The sequence below is a fragment of the Chlamydotis macqueenii genome, chromosome 17 (genome assembly GCF_036417535.1).
Source record: "Chlamydotis macqueenii isolate bChlMac1 chromosome 17, bChlMac1.mat, whole genome shotgun sequence".
NCBI lineage: Eukaryota > Metazoa > Chordata > Aves > Otidiformes > Otididae > Chlamydotis > Chlamydotis macqueenii.
In genome coordinates this window covers 1,913,805-1,931,240 of record NC_141572.1, presented here as the reverse complement: position 1 = coordinate 1,931,240, position 17,436 = coordinate 1,913,805, and the positions used below count along the sequence as shown (strand labels likewise).

Sequence of the window (17,436 nt, the reverse complement as noted above, 5' to 3'; positions counted from 1 at the left end):
CGCAGCGCGTTTGGGGCATAGCGAGCGGCACGCACAGCTCTTGCCAGCCAGAGAGCGGAGTCATTCAGGAATGACTTTAAATGAGCAAAATCTTGCATTAACAAAGCCTGTAATTCCAAACTCACTGTCCGAAAGCAAACAGGCTGCTTTACTCTACCCAGGCTTCTACGACAGGCTGCTTGTCTTATTGCTTTTTAACGTCCCACAGATAATATTCATTCATTTATTTCATCCTTATGGGAAGTGACCTGACTGCCAGGCACTGCGCCCATGCTGACACTTGACCAAGGCTGAATTTTGCCATGTTGTGGTGCAAAAAGTGACTTTTTAAGCTCGAAGGAAGCTTTGGGGTATTTATTCTCAAACCAGCAGAAACCAGCCAGTTTCCCCTGGTCGGCGAGTGCGTCAGCAGCCAGCGGCTGCATTCCCGAGCCCTGGCCCTGCGACGCTTCGCCTGCCGGGGGAGCGTGGAGAAGGCGCCCGGCAGCAGCCGCCCCGCTGCACAGCATGACCCTCGGGGACCCCCCGCTCCCCCCAGAGTCGGCAGCGCTTGCCTTTTGCTCCAGCCCCGTCCTGGCGCCCAGCTCGGCCTCCAGCCGCTCCTCCAGCTGCGCCAGCCGCTTCCGCAGGAAGGCGATCTCCGTCTGCGCGCAGTCGAACCGCACTTGCCACTCGTCCTCTGCCAACAGAGAGACCCGGGGGTGCTGGGGCCTGACCAGCCCAAGCAGCAGCGCCGGCGTCGGACAGGTGAACGCGCCATGGCACGGCATCGAACGCGGCTCCCGCACGGCACGAACGCCAGCACCGAGCTCGCAGGGCGCAGCTCGGCTGTGTGCTCGCGCAGCGCACGTACCCGTGCCTTTGGCAAAGCGTGCATGCTCGTCCCATCCCACCCCATCCCATTTGGATCTCAGCAGCCTCCTCATCACGCCAAAACACGCTTCGCATGCACTTGGAGCTGCCGGGAGCGCATCCCCAGCCCCGTGCCAGCACCAGAGCCGGATGCGGCCGAGCCATCGGTGCCAGCTCCCACCAGACAAGCAATGCAGAAGGACAGGGTGCCCAAAACACACCGGGGTGGCCAGGGGCTGGGGTGGGGTGTTTCTCATCCTGCTGGGGCGGGGTGTTTCTCACCCCGCTGGGGTGGTCACACTGGCCCCACAGGTCAGGCTGGATGCCCAGAGCATGCATCGCCCGCAAAGGGACCCCCTACCTCCTCCAGAGCCGCTGATCTTCATCTCACGCAGCTGAACCAGCTGCTGGGCTTCTTCCAGCTGCTTTTCCACCAGCTCCAGCTTCTTCTGCACTTGGTCGTGTTTGCTCTGGGGAAACCCGGGGAAGGAAGGGAGCAGCTTTACCGGGCTCCAGGGCACCGGCGTCCAGCGGCATCAGTACCGGCACAGCACGACGGCTCGGGGCTCTCCTACCTGCAGCTCCTGCAGCTCCCGGGCGCCCCGCAGCCTCTCTGCCCGCTCCCCGTCCAGGGCCTGGCAGGCAACGTCGCCCTTGTACCGCTCATCCGACAGCTCCGTTGTCAGGTCGATGATCTGGGGGGGAACACGAAGTCAGGCTGGGCAGCACTGTGCGTGCTGGCTCAGGGGGTGGCTGGCCATCCTGCACCCACCCCGTTTTGGGGTCATTTGGCAGCTCCCTATCCTCAGGGGACGTTTGAAGTGCACGCTGCCACCAACCAGTGTCACCAGTGGGAACCCATTAAACTAAGCCATGTCTGCTGCCTGCGGAGGTCAGCAAGACTGCGGCCTGGAGAGCGTAATGAGAACGTGACACATCCGTGCGCCATTTCCCAGTCTAATTACGCCCTTTGGCCAGCAGAAGGGATGGCCAGCAGAAGGGATGACCACACCGCCGCTGTTCAGCCTCGTACGCTGTGCCGGTGGCAGCACTGCCCTGGCCGGAGGGGACGCAAGGCTTTCCCTGGGGACACCCCGGGAACGGCCCATTCCCAGGGCGCCTGGGCTGCTCTGCGGGCGCAGACCCCCGTGGGGATACGTGGTCCCAGCAGACGGGATCCCACCCAGCAGGGACCCTGCAGCGACGCCGGCCCTAGGTGCTGCCGTCGGGCTGGTCCAGGTCCTGCACGGAGACCTGGCTGCGGCCGCTCCGCCGGCATTTCGGCCACTGCCCCCTGCCCAACCCGCTGCTGACCACGGCTCCCCTGCCCTCACGGGGGTCACGTTTATCCCGCTGCGGCTGGATCTCCACCTCCACCAAGCCGGGCTGTGGCAGAGGCTGTTGCTGGGCTCTACCTTGCTCTCCAGCCTCTCCGTGGTCTGCCTGAGCTCGCCACATGCCTGCTCGGATTTTTCCAGCTTCCTTCTCAGCGCCGCCAGCTCTTCCTAGGGAAGAGTGCAAAGGAAACACGCATGGAGAGCCGCAGCATCCGCAGTTTATTTACCAAAACCTCCTCTTCTGTTAAAAGTAAGTGGGAGAGACAGAGCTGCCTTATTAACAAAATTTCCCAAGCAGCTTTGAAGGCTGCAAGTTGCCAGGACCACAGCTCCTGACGTGAATTCCATCGGAGCGAACGTCAGTTTCGGTGTGCATACAGAGCACGTTTTATAAGAAAGAAGCAAACCTCAAAAAGTCTGAATTTCGCTCACGGAGCGTTCCGGGGGCCCTGGCAGGCTACCACAGCACACGGTTCTGTGATGCTTTCCCAGCCCCTCCGTAACGGCAGAGCCGCTCGGTGCAGCCCTGTCCTGCTTCGATGTCCAGCACCGAGCTGAAGCAGAATGTGCAGAGTTGCGATAAAAACAGAGGTCAGCGGGTGACGGGGCCCAACGGGTCCCAGGCGGGCTTGGGCAGCTCCTATTGCACCTGAACCAGCCTGAAAGCAGCTTGTTAAACCTGGCTGAGGCAAGAGGAGGAGCAGGATGGGGGGCACGGGGAAGGCACCGGGGCAGCCGCAGCCCTGGGACGGGGCTTCAGCTGCAGGGACACGGTGCATTTGCTGCTGGCCATCTAAGGAAGAAGGAGAGTTATCTCCCTCTGCAGCTTTGCAAAACACGTTACTTGGGGCAAAAAAAAAATTGCAGTGCTAAGAGCAGATTACGACTTCTGGATGGACAGATCCCTGCCCTGGAAGAAGTCACTTCCAATTTTACCAATCCACCATACACAGTCCCTAGAGCATCCTGTCCCATCCCATCCCACCAATCCCATCCCATCACATCACTTGGGCCATACCTCTTTTGCTCGGAGCTGCTCCTCCGCGAGGTTGACGCTGAGCAAGGGCCGAACGCGGCTCAGCAGCTGCCACCAGGGCCAGCACCTGACCGCCTGGAAGACCACCAGGTTCTTCTGGATGCAGCGGACAGCGAGGCGCTGGATCTGTGGGGAGACGCAGCCAGCAGTGACCCCCACCCAGCCCGCCGGGACAGACCAGGGATGAGGTGGTGGAGGAGCTCTGCACCACAGGGGACGGCAGCGTGGCATCTCATGGTTGACCATGGGACAGGGCAGAGCAGGTACCATTCAAAGGAGCCACCTGCTCCACCCAAAGAGCTGTAAATTTAGGGGCTCTGGGCGTACCATGGCAGCACTGACCCCCTGCCGCGGTCAGAGCCCCTGCGTTGCTGGGCGCAGGGTACCTGTGGCCGCGGGACGCGTACCTTCAACCTCTTGAACATCTGACGGCTGAGGAAGCCCCTGCAAGCAGCCTGGAGCAGGATCATCTTCTGGGCTATCAGCTTGTCGCGCTGCTTCTCCAGCCTGGAGATGACCCCCGGCTTCAGGAAAACCTGATGGAAAGGAACGGAGGTTACACGCCTCCGGGATGGGGTCCAAAACCCCCGGGGGTCCGGCCCCCCAGGCTCCCTGGGGACTGGGCTGCCAAGTGCCCAGTGCATGTGCCGGCACCCGCTCCCCGTCCCTGCCTCCTCACTCTCGTCCTTTTTGACACAGGCGTCCACCATCCCAGGAAGCTGCAAGCCCTTGACACCCTTCCCTTGGGCCGCTGCCCACCGTGCGGGCAACAGGGCTGCCTCGGCTGGGAGCCGCGCTCCTGACCGCGGGCATGCACCGGTCACGGCAAAGGCGCCGGTTTACAGCAGGAAAAACAAAATTAACCACAGGAACAGCTCCTAAATGATACAGATTTGCTGACGCCATCGAATTTGGCCCCGTATCGAAATCTGGGAGCACAAGACATCTCTTGGTCATTGCCCAGCAAAGCTCTCGGGATACGGGATGAACTGCTCCTGAATATTACGCCCCATTTGCATAATACAGCTTTAATAAAAACTGAATTACACTTGTGAGGCCGGCGGCGTACTTAAAGAGCTGCGTCTTAAAGATGCCAAATTGAATCAAAGACCTCACTTTCCTGAGATAATGCTATGATTGCTCCAGCACCTATTTGATTGTCTCATTAACGGCTGCGCCAACTTCACACGGCAGCAGGTTTTGGGAGCTGGTACAAAATCAATGCTCACAGCCACAGCAAAACTCCCTCCCCAGTAACACGATGTGACTGGAACTGCCATCGCACGATTGATTAAGTACGAGGGTTTCACAGAAGAGATAATTGCAATCTGCGCCGTGCGGGATAAAAGAAAGTTATTTTGTTCCACGGAATCGTTTCATGGATTCTTTCTTTACAGACTCCCAGAGCTGAAGGCAAGCACGTGTGCAAAATTAATTTTTCTTTCAGATTACGGCACTTAAGTTCACACGTTGTTGCTGTGACAACTCCTGCCCCTGCGGCTGTGGGGCTGAGCGGTGTGAACCCAGCCCACCCAGACCTGCCCCAGCCCCGCTCACCCCCATGAGCCAGAGGGGCCAGATTTCGATAGTCAGGTACAGAGTTTACCCAGGGGAACGCTTTCAAACGTGAATTTGGAGCCTTCTGCTTGGCTTTCCAGTGAGGCTTGGCTTCCCAGCCCACCTAGAGGCTTTCGCTCCAGTTTGGGAAGTGCTGGGCAGCCGGCGGTGCCCGGCGTGGGGCTGGCTGTGCCCGTACGCAGCGAGAGCGGCGGGGAAGCGGAGACGGGAGCTGGCGTACCTGGCTGCGTCCAACGGCGACGCTCCTCTTCTCCAGATCCAGCGCCTGGAAGAGCTCCTCTATGGCCTGCGGAGAGGGAGCACATGGCGGAGTGGCTCGGAAAACATCCGTGCCCGGCATGAGCCTGCTGAAACGGGGCGCAGACACCCCCGGACCCTTCGGGCACTGGCTAAGGGTGCATCCAGCTTTTGGGCACCCGCTAAGGGTGCATTCAGCCGTGCTCCCGCTTCCTCCTCCCGGTGCAAAAGCACATCGGTTCAGCCCCAGAGGCAGCCCCCAAAACAGCTGCCCCAGCCCCCAGTCCCGGTGCCTTTCTGCAGGATGGGGAGAGGAGATCTGCAGCCGTGTGCAAGACTAGTCCTGAGCCGCAGGAGACCCTGAACTCAACGACCCCGAGCTCTGGACCGACCTGCGAACATCAGAGCCAGCAGCACCACACATTTCCCCAGGGCAGCAGACACTGCCTGGACCAATGGGTGATTTGGAAACCCCAGAGCTACAGAAACCGTAACAAAAATCCTCCACTAACACTTTGCTCCATAAAACAGCCTCCAGCTGTCCCCTCCGCACGGGACAAACCCAGATGAGAAATATTTTGGCCCAGCCCCAGGAGCGCCTTCCCACAGCCACGCGCGCTCCAGGGCCAGGCAGGGCCAGGCAGGGCCAGAGCACGCGCGTGCACGGGGGCAGGGACCACCGCGGTGCCGCGTGCCGGAGGCGAGGAAGCACCAGCGCCGCGGCTGTGCCCTGCTCCCGTGGCACTGCTGGGACCGCGGCCAGGCGCAGGGATGCACGGGACCATCCCGTCCCATCCCATCCCATCCCCAATAGCACGGCTGGCAGGAGCACAGGGTCAGTTATTGCTTCACAGTCACCCTCGCCTCGGACAAGCATCCCTCGTGCCTCAGCGCCCGAGTTACTGCGGCTTACCGGGAAGCAGCCTCCGGCTAACAAAACCGCGTGGCAACAAGCTCCGGGGAGGATGGGATTTTTCAAATCCCCTGCTTACACGCCGCTGACGAGGCACCCTCTGCCTCCTTACAGCTTTTAATAACAATATTGACCTTTTCCGACTGTCAAACTTGTCTTATTAAATCCTGAGGTCTTAACTGAATCTGCAGGCGCCGGCTGGCAGTTTGCGCAGCGGAGTGCTGCCCATGTTTAGTTCATCCCCTCTCGGCTCCCGGTGCCTCTCCGCTCACTGGTAGCCTGTTCCGGGGCAGCTCTCCCCAGTTTTTGCTACAAATTCCTTACAAAATAAATAAAACTGGCAAATCTCCGCCTTCGCTCCTGAGCTCCTTTGGCTTTCAGGCTTCATGGGATGAGGCGAGGAGCCACCCCGGGCTGTCTGAGGGCAGGGATGCGCAGTCCCTGGGGAACATCCGTGTGCTCCCCGCTCTGCTGGGTCCCTCACCAGCTGGATTTTGGGGGGGCTGGGGTGAAGGCTGGGCTGGAGCAATGCAAAACAAGGGCGCACAGCAAGAGCAGCGGGAGACCGGGGCACGGCCTTAGCAAGCAGGATTTTCAAAGCCGTTTCCTCCCGAGCATTAAAAAGAAGCAGTAACAGGCTTGGTTTCCAGGCTGATTTCTCCAAGTCCCCTCCACGGGGCAATAACAGCGGCAAACGCAGCCCACGCCAGGCACGGTTACCGCCTGTGCAAAAATCACAGTCCTGAGGAAGGGGAAACTCTGGAGCGAAGAGCCGAGCCCGGCTGCTCCACCGGGAACGGCCGCCCAGGTTGCTGGAGGACCCGCGTCCCCCGCGCTCGGGTGCGCGTGGGAAGGGTGAAGAGGAGGAGGATGCAAAGCCCCCCGCCCCGCAACCCAGCGCCGTACGAGGCTGCACCCACGCAGGATGCGGCCCCACTGCCGGACCACTCCTGATCGTGGTCAGGGAGCTCCAGCCGCCCGGAGCCCGGATGTCGGCGCTGACCAAACCCAACAGCCGTTCCTCAGCGGCACCACGGCACCTGAGCCTCGCTCAACATGGGTGTTCTCCTCCATCCCTGGTTCCCAAGGACAGCCTCAGGAATGAGGAATTTATCCTGGCTGCAGAGAAAGCCCTGACGGCACTGGGGAGGGCTGGAAGCGCTCCGGCACCAGCAAAGCCCCGCGTGGGGCCACGCACCTTGCTCTCATCCGGCACCTCGTAGGCAGAGGTGTGCTTCTTCATCACGTCTGGAGCCAGCACCTGGAAACGCCTTCGGAACTGGGTCAGGAGCAGGCGATCCGCGTACCCTGGGGACAGACAGACATCACCAGGGGCCGCGACAGCTGGGGGGGCTTGCACCAAGATGTCGGAGAAGGGACGGGCGGTGGGGGCTGCGTGTCCTACGTGCAGCAAAAGGTACCGCGGGTGGTGGGGCCAGGGGAGCTGCCCTTAGCAGAGAAACCCCGCCAGCGAGGGCAGGGCAGAGGGAGCGGAGAAGCAGCGGAGGTGTGCTTGAGGCGGCCGGACGTCATCCCAGCGCAGGAGATGCCCCCAGGCCTCTCGCACGGGTCCCCTGCCCCTGGCATGGGCCGTGACCGCTGTCGATGCAGGTCCAGCCCGGTGCACAGATGCTCCAAGGGGAGCTCCGGGGAAACCCACCGGAGCATCGCGTGCTGCGGGCAGCAGAGGGGCTGGGAGCCCCTGCAAAATAAAGCAGCGACAAAAACCTGGGGGCTCTCAGCAGTGGGGCTGGCAAGAGGCAGGTGACGAGCAAAGCGCGGAAGGGCAGCGCGGCAGCTGGGCCCGGCACGGACGTGGTGGCGGTGCAGGGCCGGGCATTACCGATGCGATGGAGGCGCAGGGCATCCAGGAGCTGGGTCCCCTCCAGCTGCGCTCGCAGGGTTGGCACGTCCAGCCGCAGGGCCGAGTCGGGTGGCGTGGGGGGCCGCGAGACCGGCCCCTCCGGCCCCTCCACCCCTGCTCCCGGGACGAGGCAGTGGACAAAGTGCAGCTGGGACCGTCGGAGGAGGTTCACGAGCGCGTCCTGCCAGACAAGTAGAGGTCAGCAGGGGTGGAGTGGGGCACGGGGCACAGGAGCATCGGTGGGAGACGCTCCCCACGCAGTGGCTGCAGGGTGTGTGGGAAGGTAAAGGAGTCATCCTCTGAGCCCTGAAAGCTCAGGTGCCCGGCAGGAATGGTCAGAGGGGTGAGCCCCAGGTGTGGGTCACAGGACCCTGCCTCCTCATATCCCACGGTTTCGGTTGATGGGCTACAGAAGGTTACCAGGGGCGAGGGGTGCTGGGCAGGGCTTTGCCAGGGACAGCCGGGACCGCAAAGCGGACTGGCCGGGGAGGCTACGGAGGCTGAGCCTCGGCTCCTCAATGGTGTTCGGGCACCTAATTCCAGCTGAGAGCAGCAGGCGCCCGGCCCATGCCCACAAGGAGGGCTTGTCTCCGCATCTGAGTGCTTAAGAGGATTAAGTGGTGGCACAGCAAGGCGCGTGTCAAATCTGCTCCGTGATTTGTTTGCCGGGGATGCTCTCCCTGAGTGACAGCCGTGCTGGGCAGGCTGGCGGCCAGAGCAGCATCCCGGGCCAAGAGCCCTGTGGGACACAGAGCGGCACTGGTGACCCCAGTGGAAGGTGCCTGCTGGGGGGTGCGGGGCTCCCCGCCAAGGAGGAGCGCGGGTAAGGCAGGGTCTCAGCGCGGGGTCAGGATACGCAGCGCTGCAAACACCCCGACCCACACCCACGAGGGTCCCGGCGCCCGCACTCACCGCCTGCAGCTTGAGCTGAGCGCACACCGACCTCTTCTTCACAGCGGCGAAGCTGCTGGCGAAGGTCTTCCTCACGCAGGCGTTGCGGTGCAGGGCCGCCTGGGAGTGTCCCTCCAGCCCTGCCACGGCGCGGCACGCCAGCGGCGCCCGGGAGCGCGGCAGCACCAGCTCCTTCACGGCCTCGCTGCCAGGGCGAGCAAGATGAAGGGATGGGGGGCTGGAGCGAGGCGGGCACCGGGGAACCGCGGCTTCCCAGCCCTTTACATGGGGATGCAACACCCAGCACCCTGAATTCAGCCTTAGTGCTGCCGCAGGACACCCGGCCACAGAGCAGAGCAGGGGCCAGATCAGCCCCATCCCTGGGCAGCGCATAGGGCAGGAGGCGGGGGACAGGCCGGGACCCCTCGCAGCCCGTGCCAAGGCCATTGCCCACCCAGGCTACGGGTCCTCTCCTCCCACTGGGATGCCTCATAACCCTCCACCTTCCCCACCGCAAATCACCGCTTGGGACTGGGGCAGGTTCGCAAATCTCCATCCAGCTGGAGCAACATGGCTCATGGTGGAGCCGTCCCAAACCTCTCCCACGGGCATCCCCTCATACTTACACCTTGGACCGCTGCAGCACCTGGATGGCGTTCAGCGCCGAGAGATTGAGCTTGGCTTTGCTGAGCCAGCCCGTGAAGTCATAGCGCACGGGGTCCATGCCCAGCTGGTGGGAGATCTCAAAGTGCAGTGCCTGCTCGCACCTGCGCATGTGGCCATCCCCTGCGACGGCGCCCGGGAGAGAAGCCCAGCGAGATGTTTAACTTGCTGCATGGTTTCTTAAATCTCCAAAGCTCAAGGGCAATGCCAGAGGATGGGCAGCCGAGCCGACGCAGACTCACCCTCCTGATCGGGTCCCTTTGTGGCGAAGTAGGAGCACAGGCGGTCGAAGGCAGCGCCGTCCCCGGAGCCTGGGATCAGCACCTCCTCGTCCAGGATCCACAACAGCCCCCGGCGATCGGCCCCCGTGCTGCCGGGCAGCGCCTGCGGCTGCCGCAGGGAGATGGCCGTCGGCGATGGGGCAGGAGGGCTGCGGGCAGCCGGTCCCAGCCATGGCCACGCCAGCCTGCTCCCACCACCCAACAGAGCAGGGCCAGGAAACCCGCCTGGCCTGATCCAGCTCTGGACATCGCCCCCAAGACCTCCACGGTCACCCGTGTCCCAGAGGGGCCGGTCATCCCAGCCCTGCAGTCAGGCTGACCGGGAAGGGTGCTCGTATTTTAAAAAGCCAGAAAGGTCCCTGCTGATGCTGTGCCCTCCCCAGGCTGCTCTGTGCAAAACACACCGTGAGGTCCCGCTCTGCCTCCAAAACCCTCGCTCCTCTGAGCAGGAGGGTGCCTCAAGCACAGCCAGAGCCACCAGCTGCCACCGTGGGGACGGGTTACCTGCGGGGAGCTCAGGTCGATGACGGACAGCGTGGCCAGTGGCGAGCGCTCTGGAAGATCAAAAGACACCTCAACATTTTCCTGGAAAACATTATTTAAAAGCTCGCTTCAGTCATGGCCTGGCGTCTGAAAGCCACGAGGAGATCCGTTTGCATGGAGCGGGAGGAGGATGCTGCAGGCCCTGCTCCCGCTCGGCTTCGTGGGGATCCAGTGCCGGAGGGGCGGAGCAGCCACCGGAGATGCCTCCGCCGTGACGCGGGGGCACGGCCACATCTGACCCCACGGACGGGGCTGTTGGGACCACCGCACCCAAGGGGCTCCCGCAGCGCTTTGCGGATGGCAGACCAGCTGCATGAATCACGGGTATGACAGTAACGGAACACTTAACGAGAAAAGAATCAATTATTTAATTTGCAGCTTGCAGGCACCGTTTCCCTTTCTCAAGCGAGGGCTCCAGGCTGCAGGGCTCACCCAGCACCCACGGCTCCGGCACCGCTCCGACCCCCCGGCACCGTGCCCCGGAGTGCGTGCGAACGGGGGATGCCCACCACGGCCGCAGCTTTCCTGTCTCTCCATGGCAACACGGTGGGATTTTGCTCAGGGATTCAGGCCTGCAGCCCGGGCAGGCAGAAGGAGCAGCGGGCCCGAGTTTCCTCCCACCATGGGCACGAGTAACTCCGTACTCATCCCGAGCGAGGAGCACATATGAACTTACTCGGCACAAGCGACATGTGAATATTAAGCCATAAGAATTCAACCATTTTCCCAGGGCTAGAGGTACTAAAGCAACTTCTGCAAGCCTAATAAGTTCATCTCTGCGTGTAGATTCTTTCAGCAGCTCATTTCCGCAATAATTTATCATTTTCCTTTCCATTATTCATCACCTGAGGAAAATCTCAGCTGCGCCAACAGACGGGCACAGAGCCTCCGCAGCTGGAGCAAGGCTGCCCAAGGAGATGCCCAGAGAACCCCGCACATCCGAAACGCCCGGGGGGACCCGTGACGGGGCAGCGGGGGGACAAGAGGTTTGGCTGAAGGCTACCGCTCCGTGCAGACCCCTCATTTCCACAATTATTGGCTTCCACCACGGCAGGGCGCAGGAACCAGCTGGTTCGAGGCAGCCCCCTGCCCAGGTGCCGGGACGCCGCTGCTCCCAGCCCCGCCCCTCACCTCTCTGTACCGCTCCATTTCCGAAACAAAGGTTTTTTCGTAGAAGAGGGCCTGCAGCCGCTCGTGCACGTAGTTGTGGCAGAGCTCTTCGAAAGTCGCCGCCCGCTCGCTGCGCTGGTGCCGCGGGTTGTGGAAGCCGGGAGTGTCCACCACCGCGATGGAAGCCATGGAGAGGTGCTGGGAGGAGAAAGACCTGGGGAAAGAGTCGCACACACCACCAGCTTTTACCCACGGACATGCCTCCGCTCTGCCTTCCGAGGCGACGCCATCCCACGCAGCATGACCAGCCCACTTCACCTCCCATTTCCCCCTCTCCCAGTGTCTCCAGCATGGCTCATTGCCTTGTCCTTCACGTTTCATCCACCGCTTCTTAGATCTGCTCAGGCCCAGCATCTCCTCCCAGCCTGGACGGGGAGATGCGGCACGGGCTGCTCCTGACCTGGCCTAAGGAACCCTTAACGGCGGGCTAGGATGGGATACCGCCCTTCCCACTCTCGGCCCCATGCTGGCCTTCTCGTTATTTAAATACTGGATCTTCAGCCAAAAGCGCTGAGTTTGATGGAAAAGTTGACATGAAAAGCGGCTAAACTGGCAGGCGACGCCAGCGCTGAGGACAGCAGGAGTTTCCCAAGCCCTGGCTGCCACGCCGCTCCGTGCCGTCTGCGGCGTTTCTCCAGTGGAAGCTGCTGACGGTCGGCTCCTGAGGAAATCCCTACCGGGAACCGTCGCCGGTAACACGCGTTGTGCGAGCAGCAGACTTCAAGGGGCTTCTTGGGAGAAACAGAGATGCTGCTTGCTTCTGCAGATGTTGCTTGCAGCCATTTCCAGTACTACAGAGAAGGACAGCGGGCGACTCCCACCAGGAGAAACCCCTGAGGTTGTATTTAACGTGTAATTTTGGAATTATTTTCATATTTTCATAGCAGCATTCTCCTGCAGCCGCAGTTGAACAGATTCAAGTGCACCATCCCCATCACAAACAGCGTTTCCACGCTGCACTGAAACACGCCTCTTCACCGGGGTCGTTCTTGCAGTGGTGTAACAGGCTTGGGTGAGCCGGTGCGGAAAACGACGCCGGGCAAAACAAAGCTGCCCTTGGAGGGGAGAGGGGAGCCAGGACGCAGCCTCCGCTCGCGCTGCTCTTCAGGAGAATCAGCAACGTTCGGCTTCTCTGTCAGCACCATCAGCAGTTTCCCTCTGGAGCATGGCTGCTAGCGATTACAATAAAAATACTCCGCAGGTTGAATAACTGCAGGTTAAAATAAACCCGCAGCAACCACACAGAGTATTTTGGGCACCAGCTTTTGTGTGGACGCTGATTTCAAAAAACCGAGCTGCGCATCGGAATGGAGAAAATGGAAGGGTCTGAGGGCCTGATCCTTATCCCGGTGTTAATTATTCCATGTGTCCAAACGGATCATTTCGGATTTACGCCCTCTGAAGGAGGAGGTACACCAGGCCACAGAGGATGTCCTTCCCGGGGCGCTGTGCAGCTGCTCCGCTGCTGGACCCTCACGCTCCGACACCCCGACCCTCCCCTGCCGTCACGCGTTCACCACGACGCGGCTCCCACCGCGCATCTCCAGGGCTCGCTGGGGGACTCCCTGCCGGCTTTACCGCTCTGCCCGTACCGGTAACCTTGATTTCGGGTCTGCAAAGTCACAGCTATTACTAATAAGAAGCCGGGCTGCTCCTCCCAGCGCCGCGACGCCCTGCTCTCCGCTGCTCCAGGTCTGCCGGCAGCATCTCCTCCAGCCGCAGCGGAAGCGATGCCAGCCGGGCACTGCCGGTGCCAGATCTCCGTGCCATGCTGCCCATGCCGGCAGGACACGCGCTGCCTTGTGCAACGCCTGGATGCACGGAGACTGCTGCTCCGTGGGGTCCTTTGTCCCCAGCGCCGGCTCGTGCAGGGCCAACAGCCCACGGGAGGTCCTGAGAGCCAGCTTGCTCTCCCAGATGGAGATTTTCGCAGAACTTTCTTTTTCCAGCAGGCAGCGGTCGCCTGCTCCATGCCTCTCCCCGGAGCCCCCAGCAAAGCCCCAGGAGAAGCAGACATCACCCGCAGACACCCCCAGCGTGGTGCCCGGCGGCTCCGTACCTGTTGATCAGCGAGACGATGGCGGCAAAGAGCTCTTCGTAGAGACCCGAAGCCATGCCCTCCACGCACTCCACGCCCGTCATCTTCGGCCCTGGCACAGGCAGAGGGAAGAGCAGGCAAAGCCACATCACTTATTTCAGCCGAGCTCAGCCTACGCAGCTGGGCTGGGGATTCCCTTGCCCGGCTCCCAGCCTCTGCCGGGCACGGCATTGCTCCGGGCATGCGAGCAGCGCCCGTCCACCCGCCTGCCTTTGGCTCCTCTGGTGCCTCCTGCCCAACGTACGTTTAAGAAATAAAACCATTGCCATGTTAAAGGTCTGCAAGTTGTGTAGCAGGAGCACAGCCGTGCCCAGGTCTCCAGAGCGCAGCACTTCCCCACCGCCCCTAAACGAAGGAAAAAGGGATGCAGCATCCCGGTACCTGCCGGGCTCTCCTCCGCTGGCTGCAGCCGCTGGCCCCGCGCTGTCGCCTGCGCCAGGATCTGCTTCAGGTGGTGTTTGAAGACGGCAGTGGTGAGCTCCTCCGGGTCGCAGCCCAGCACCTCTGAGGCATCGCTCGCACGCTCGAACTTCATGAACTGCTTCCTGCCAACTGGGGAGGGGGACATGGGGGCGTCGAGGGCTCAGGCAGGGCCGGCCCGAGCAGAGCCGGGCACAGGCTTGGCCCCTCCGGCAGATTTCCACGTGTAACACCCTTGCTGACCCGTTCGGAGCAGCGACCCTGCAGACCACAGCCTGGAAACGCCCTTTGGGCCAAGAGCTGGCCCGGGCAAAGCCGGCGGGAGCCGTGCCGGTGGGCAGGGAGGGGATCTCTGCCCCCAGCAGCGCTTGGCCACTCGGCCGAGACGAGGATGCTTGTCCTCTGTACGTCACCCCACAGCGAGAGGCGGTTTGCACCGTGGAGGCACGGCTGCTGGGAAGAGTTTTAGCATCCGCGCAACGTCACTAACCGAACCAAGAAGCTTTTTCCCCCTCAGAGTCCACCCGCCGCCTCTGGCAGTCCCCTCTCCTCCGGGGACAAGGCCTGTCTCTCTCTCTCCAGCCTCCGGACCCGCTCTCGGTGGCCGCTGGGCTCCGGCAGCGCGTGGGGCTGCCCTCCCTGCGTGCGTGCTAACAGCGGCTGTGAGGATTTCCCAGCTTTGCGGGTCACCGATCACACCACAGGCTGGCGGGCGCGAGGAGGGCAGACAGATTTGTCCCTTGGGCGGTCGTTTAGCATAAGAGGATCTTTTTTTTTTGTTTCTTCAGAAGACAATTCAACACTTTAGGGATCTCAAGTCAATGCCTTTGAAGGTATTTCCCCCGCTGCCGTGCTCCCCGGGCGCTCAGAGCATCCCACCAGCCAGCGGGACGGGCAGGGAGGAGACCGGCTCCAGGGAGAGGTTTTGATGCCGTTCAGCGCGAGCCGGGAACCGGGGGCCACGCGACCCCTCACGCGCTGGTGAGGCCGCGCGCTTCAGGAGCTTCAGCGCAGCAAACCAGCAGATGCGAGGGTGGAAGCTGATGGGATTACGAACCAATCCCTCAAAATCCCGGATCACCTTCCCCAGCCCCAGCCACGCTTGCCGTCCCCGTCAGCCCGAGAGCACCGCTCCTCCCCACGCTGTCAGCGGAGCTGGCACACGTTATTCACACCCGGCAACAGCGATTCCTGCTTAACGATTAAAATGTACAGGGAAGCAGCCTGCAAACCCTTTCACAAGTCCAGGAAGGAAAGGTGCTGCGCAGCCTTGAAACACAGCAGGCGGCTGGCGGCCAGGGAGAGGGTTTGGGATGGTGGCCGCATCCTGACCAGCCCCGTGGGGGGGGCTGATCCCCGCTCCCGGCCGAGGTGATGCACGCAGCAGCAAAAGGCCGCGTTCCCCAGGGCCGTGAGGCTGCTTCCCAGCCCACCCACGAGAGTTAGCCCCCCTCTTCCCTTCCCCTTTGATCTTTTCCCGTTATTTTTCATTCTGACTGAGGGACTCCAACATCAAGGGCTGTGCTGGCGCAGACAGGAATTGCCTCAACAGTCCGGGCTTTGATTTGTTCTGTTTGCACTCGTTTCCACCTGAGCTGGCTGGACAGAAGCCCATTCCCATCGGACAGAAGATCTCCGCACGCTGCTGCGTGCCACAGACCTGCCCCGCCGGCCAGGCTGCCGCTGCCAGCGTCCCACACTGCCCACCCCAGCGTCCCACATCCCACTCTGGCTCACCAGCCACTCCAGCATCCCACACTGCCCACCCCAGCGTCCCACATCCCACTCTAGCTCACCAGCCACTCCAGCATCCCACACTGGCCCCCCCCCCCCCCCCCCCCAGCATCCCACATCCCACTCTGGCTCACCAGCCATTCCAGCATCCCACACTGCCCACCCCAGCATCCCACATCCCACTCTGGCTGACCAGCCACTCCAGCATCCCACGCCAGCAACTCCCACAGCCCCGGGGCAGAGGGATGCAGCACCGTGCTTCACGCCTCCGCAAAACCGAACAACCGCTGTCCGACCCGCGCGCGGTGTCAGAGGCTGCCCGGCATGTCGGTACCCCCGGACACGCTCCTTCCCCCCTCAGTGCTCCCCAAATTGCTGTCAGTGGCTGGCGTGCGCAGAGTCAGCCGCTCCTGCAAACCCCGCCGTGCCCGCTGCTCGCCCACCCCGCAGCCCCCAGCCCAGAGAGGCCGGGCACCGTTTCACACTTCACAAAATACAAACAGCGGCAGCGGCATGCAGCACCCCCCCCGGCCCCGCCACTGCACAGGGCACGCTTTGTCAGCCTCCTCTTTTTTCCTTTCACTTATTTTATCATCAAAACATTTGCACTGCTAATGGGACAAATAAAAAAGCCCATTTGTTCCTCTTTATTACCCCGGGAGGGGACAGGGAGAGGGAGGAAGCTCCTCCCGGCCTGAACGGATGATTTATCTGTCCTGCACTAAATTCTCCAGGCTGTTCTCTGCTGCCCGGCTGCCTGATGTACGGCACGCTGAAGCCTGTCTCCAACAACGGGAAGGGCTGCGTAACAGCTCGATTAAAGAAATCCGCGCTCCGGCTGCGGTTCTCCGGCTGTCTGTAACAAAGGTGTCAGAGCGCTGGACGGACAGTGCGTAACTCGGCGTGTGCCGGACCTGCTCCCCGCTCCCTGCTCAGGGCGCGAGCTGCTCAGCAAACCGTTCCCAGCAAACCGTTCCCAGCAAACCGCTCCGCTCCACAGAGCCGGGCGGCAGACCACGCCGCGCTGCCCGATCTGCGCTCCAACCCGGGGTCCCCCCGCACCATCCCGCCTAAATCCTCTTGCCCGGGGAAAGACAATGCCAAGGACTCCTCCAGTGCCGAGAGGCTGGGTGGTCACTGCACTAAGACCTGGTGTCACCTTGTTTTGGGCTTTCCCGTGAAGCCATCAGGCTTCTCCGGGGTGAAACCATCGCTCCTGAGGGCCGCGACTCAAGCGGCACAGAGCCGTCACCACCAAAAAGAAAAGACGCCAAATCATCCACGCTTCCCTCTACAGCAAGAAACCTCGGATGCCGAAGAGCAAAAGCTTTAACAGAGAGAGAAAAAAACTGGCACGACGGAGAGGCCAGCCCTAACGCAACCCTTTCCAAGAATTGTTTTGATGGATGGCGCAGGAAAGCGGAGGGGCCCTTCCCAGCAGGACAAGGTGGCCTTTCGCCCAGCTGCAGCGCAGAGCTACGGCAAAGCCGGTCACTTAACGATATCCAGGGCCGTCGCCGGGCTCCAGCCGCTCTGCAAGGAAAAGCGAAGCTACAGCAGCGGCAGGGCTCCCTGCACGGGGTCCTGCCCTCGCCTCTGCACCTCCAGCGCCGGGGAACAGGCACGCGGCTCCGGGCACCGTGCTGCAGCCACCGGAGCGTTTTTCCCGTGGCATCGGTGAATTTGTCACACAGGGGACAGGCCCATGCGGTGCTGCTGACGGATACGCTGCTCCCTCCTCCTTTCAGCAACAGGCAGCGGGGAAAAACTCCGGTAAACCTGAGCCCGGGTGGAACCGAGAACAAAGCGCCGTCTCCAC

The 17,436-nt window shown here is 61.9% G+C and overlaps 1 protein-coding gene across 1 annotated transcript in view; it reads right to left on the bottom strand.

Moving 5' to 3' along the window:
• The window catches only part of MYO18B (myosin XVIIIB), a 60,190-nt gene that overhangs the window by 30,402 nt on the left and 12,352 nt on the right, over nucleotides 1–17,436 (bottom strand). Inside the window, exons 12-27 of the mRNA XM_086761743.1 lie at nucleotides 13,845–14,015; nucleotides 13,425–13,515; nucleotides 11,327–11,519; nucleotides 10,157–10,237; nucleotides 9,614–9,761; nucleotides 9,335–9,494; nucleotides 8,730–8,913; nucleotides 7,797–7,998; nucleotides 7,152–7,261; nucleotides 5,024–5,089; nucleotides 3,633–3,761; nucleotides 3,208–3,351; nucleotides 2,268–2,357; nucleotides 1,428–1,547; nucleotides 1,214–1,322; nucleotides 555–679 (exon numbers count right to left, since the gene is read on the bottom strand). Coding sequence (XP_086617869.1) covers nucleotides 555–679; nucleotides 1,214–1,322; nucleotides 1,428–1,547; nucleotides 2,268–2,357; nucleotides 3,208–3,351; nucleotides 3,633–3,761; nucleotides 5,024–5,089; nucleotides 7,152–7,261; nucleotides 7,797–7,998; nucleotides 8,730–8,913; nucleotides 9,335–9,494; nucleotides 9,614–9,761; nucleotides 10,157–10,237; nucleotides 11,327–11,519; nucleotides 13,425–13,515; nucleotides 13,845–14,015 — 2,123 coding nt within the window. The remainder of the gene's footprint in view (nucleotides 1–554; nucleotides 680–1,213; nucleotides 1,323–1,427; nucleotides 1,548–2,267; nucleotides 2,358–3,207; nucleotides 3,352–3,632; nucleotides 3,762–5,023; nucleotides 5,090–7,151; nucleotides 7,262–7,796; nucleotides 7,999–8,729; nucleotides 8,914–9,334; nucleotides 9,495–9,613; nucleotides 9,762–10,156; nucleotides 10,238–11,326; nucleotides 11,520–13,424; nucleotides 13,516–13,844; nucleotides 14,016–17,436) is intronic.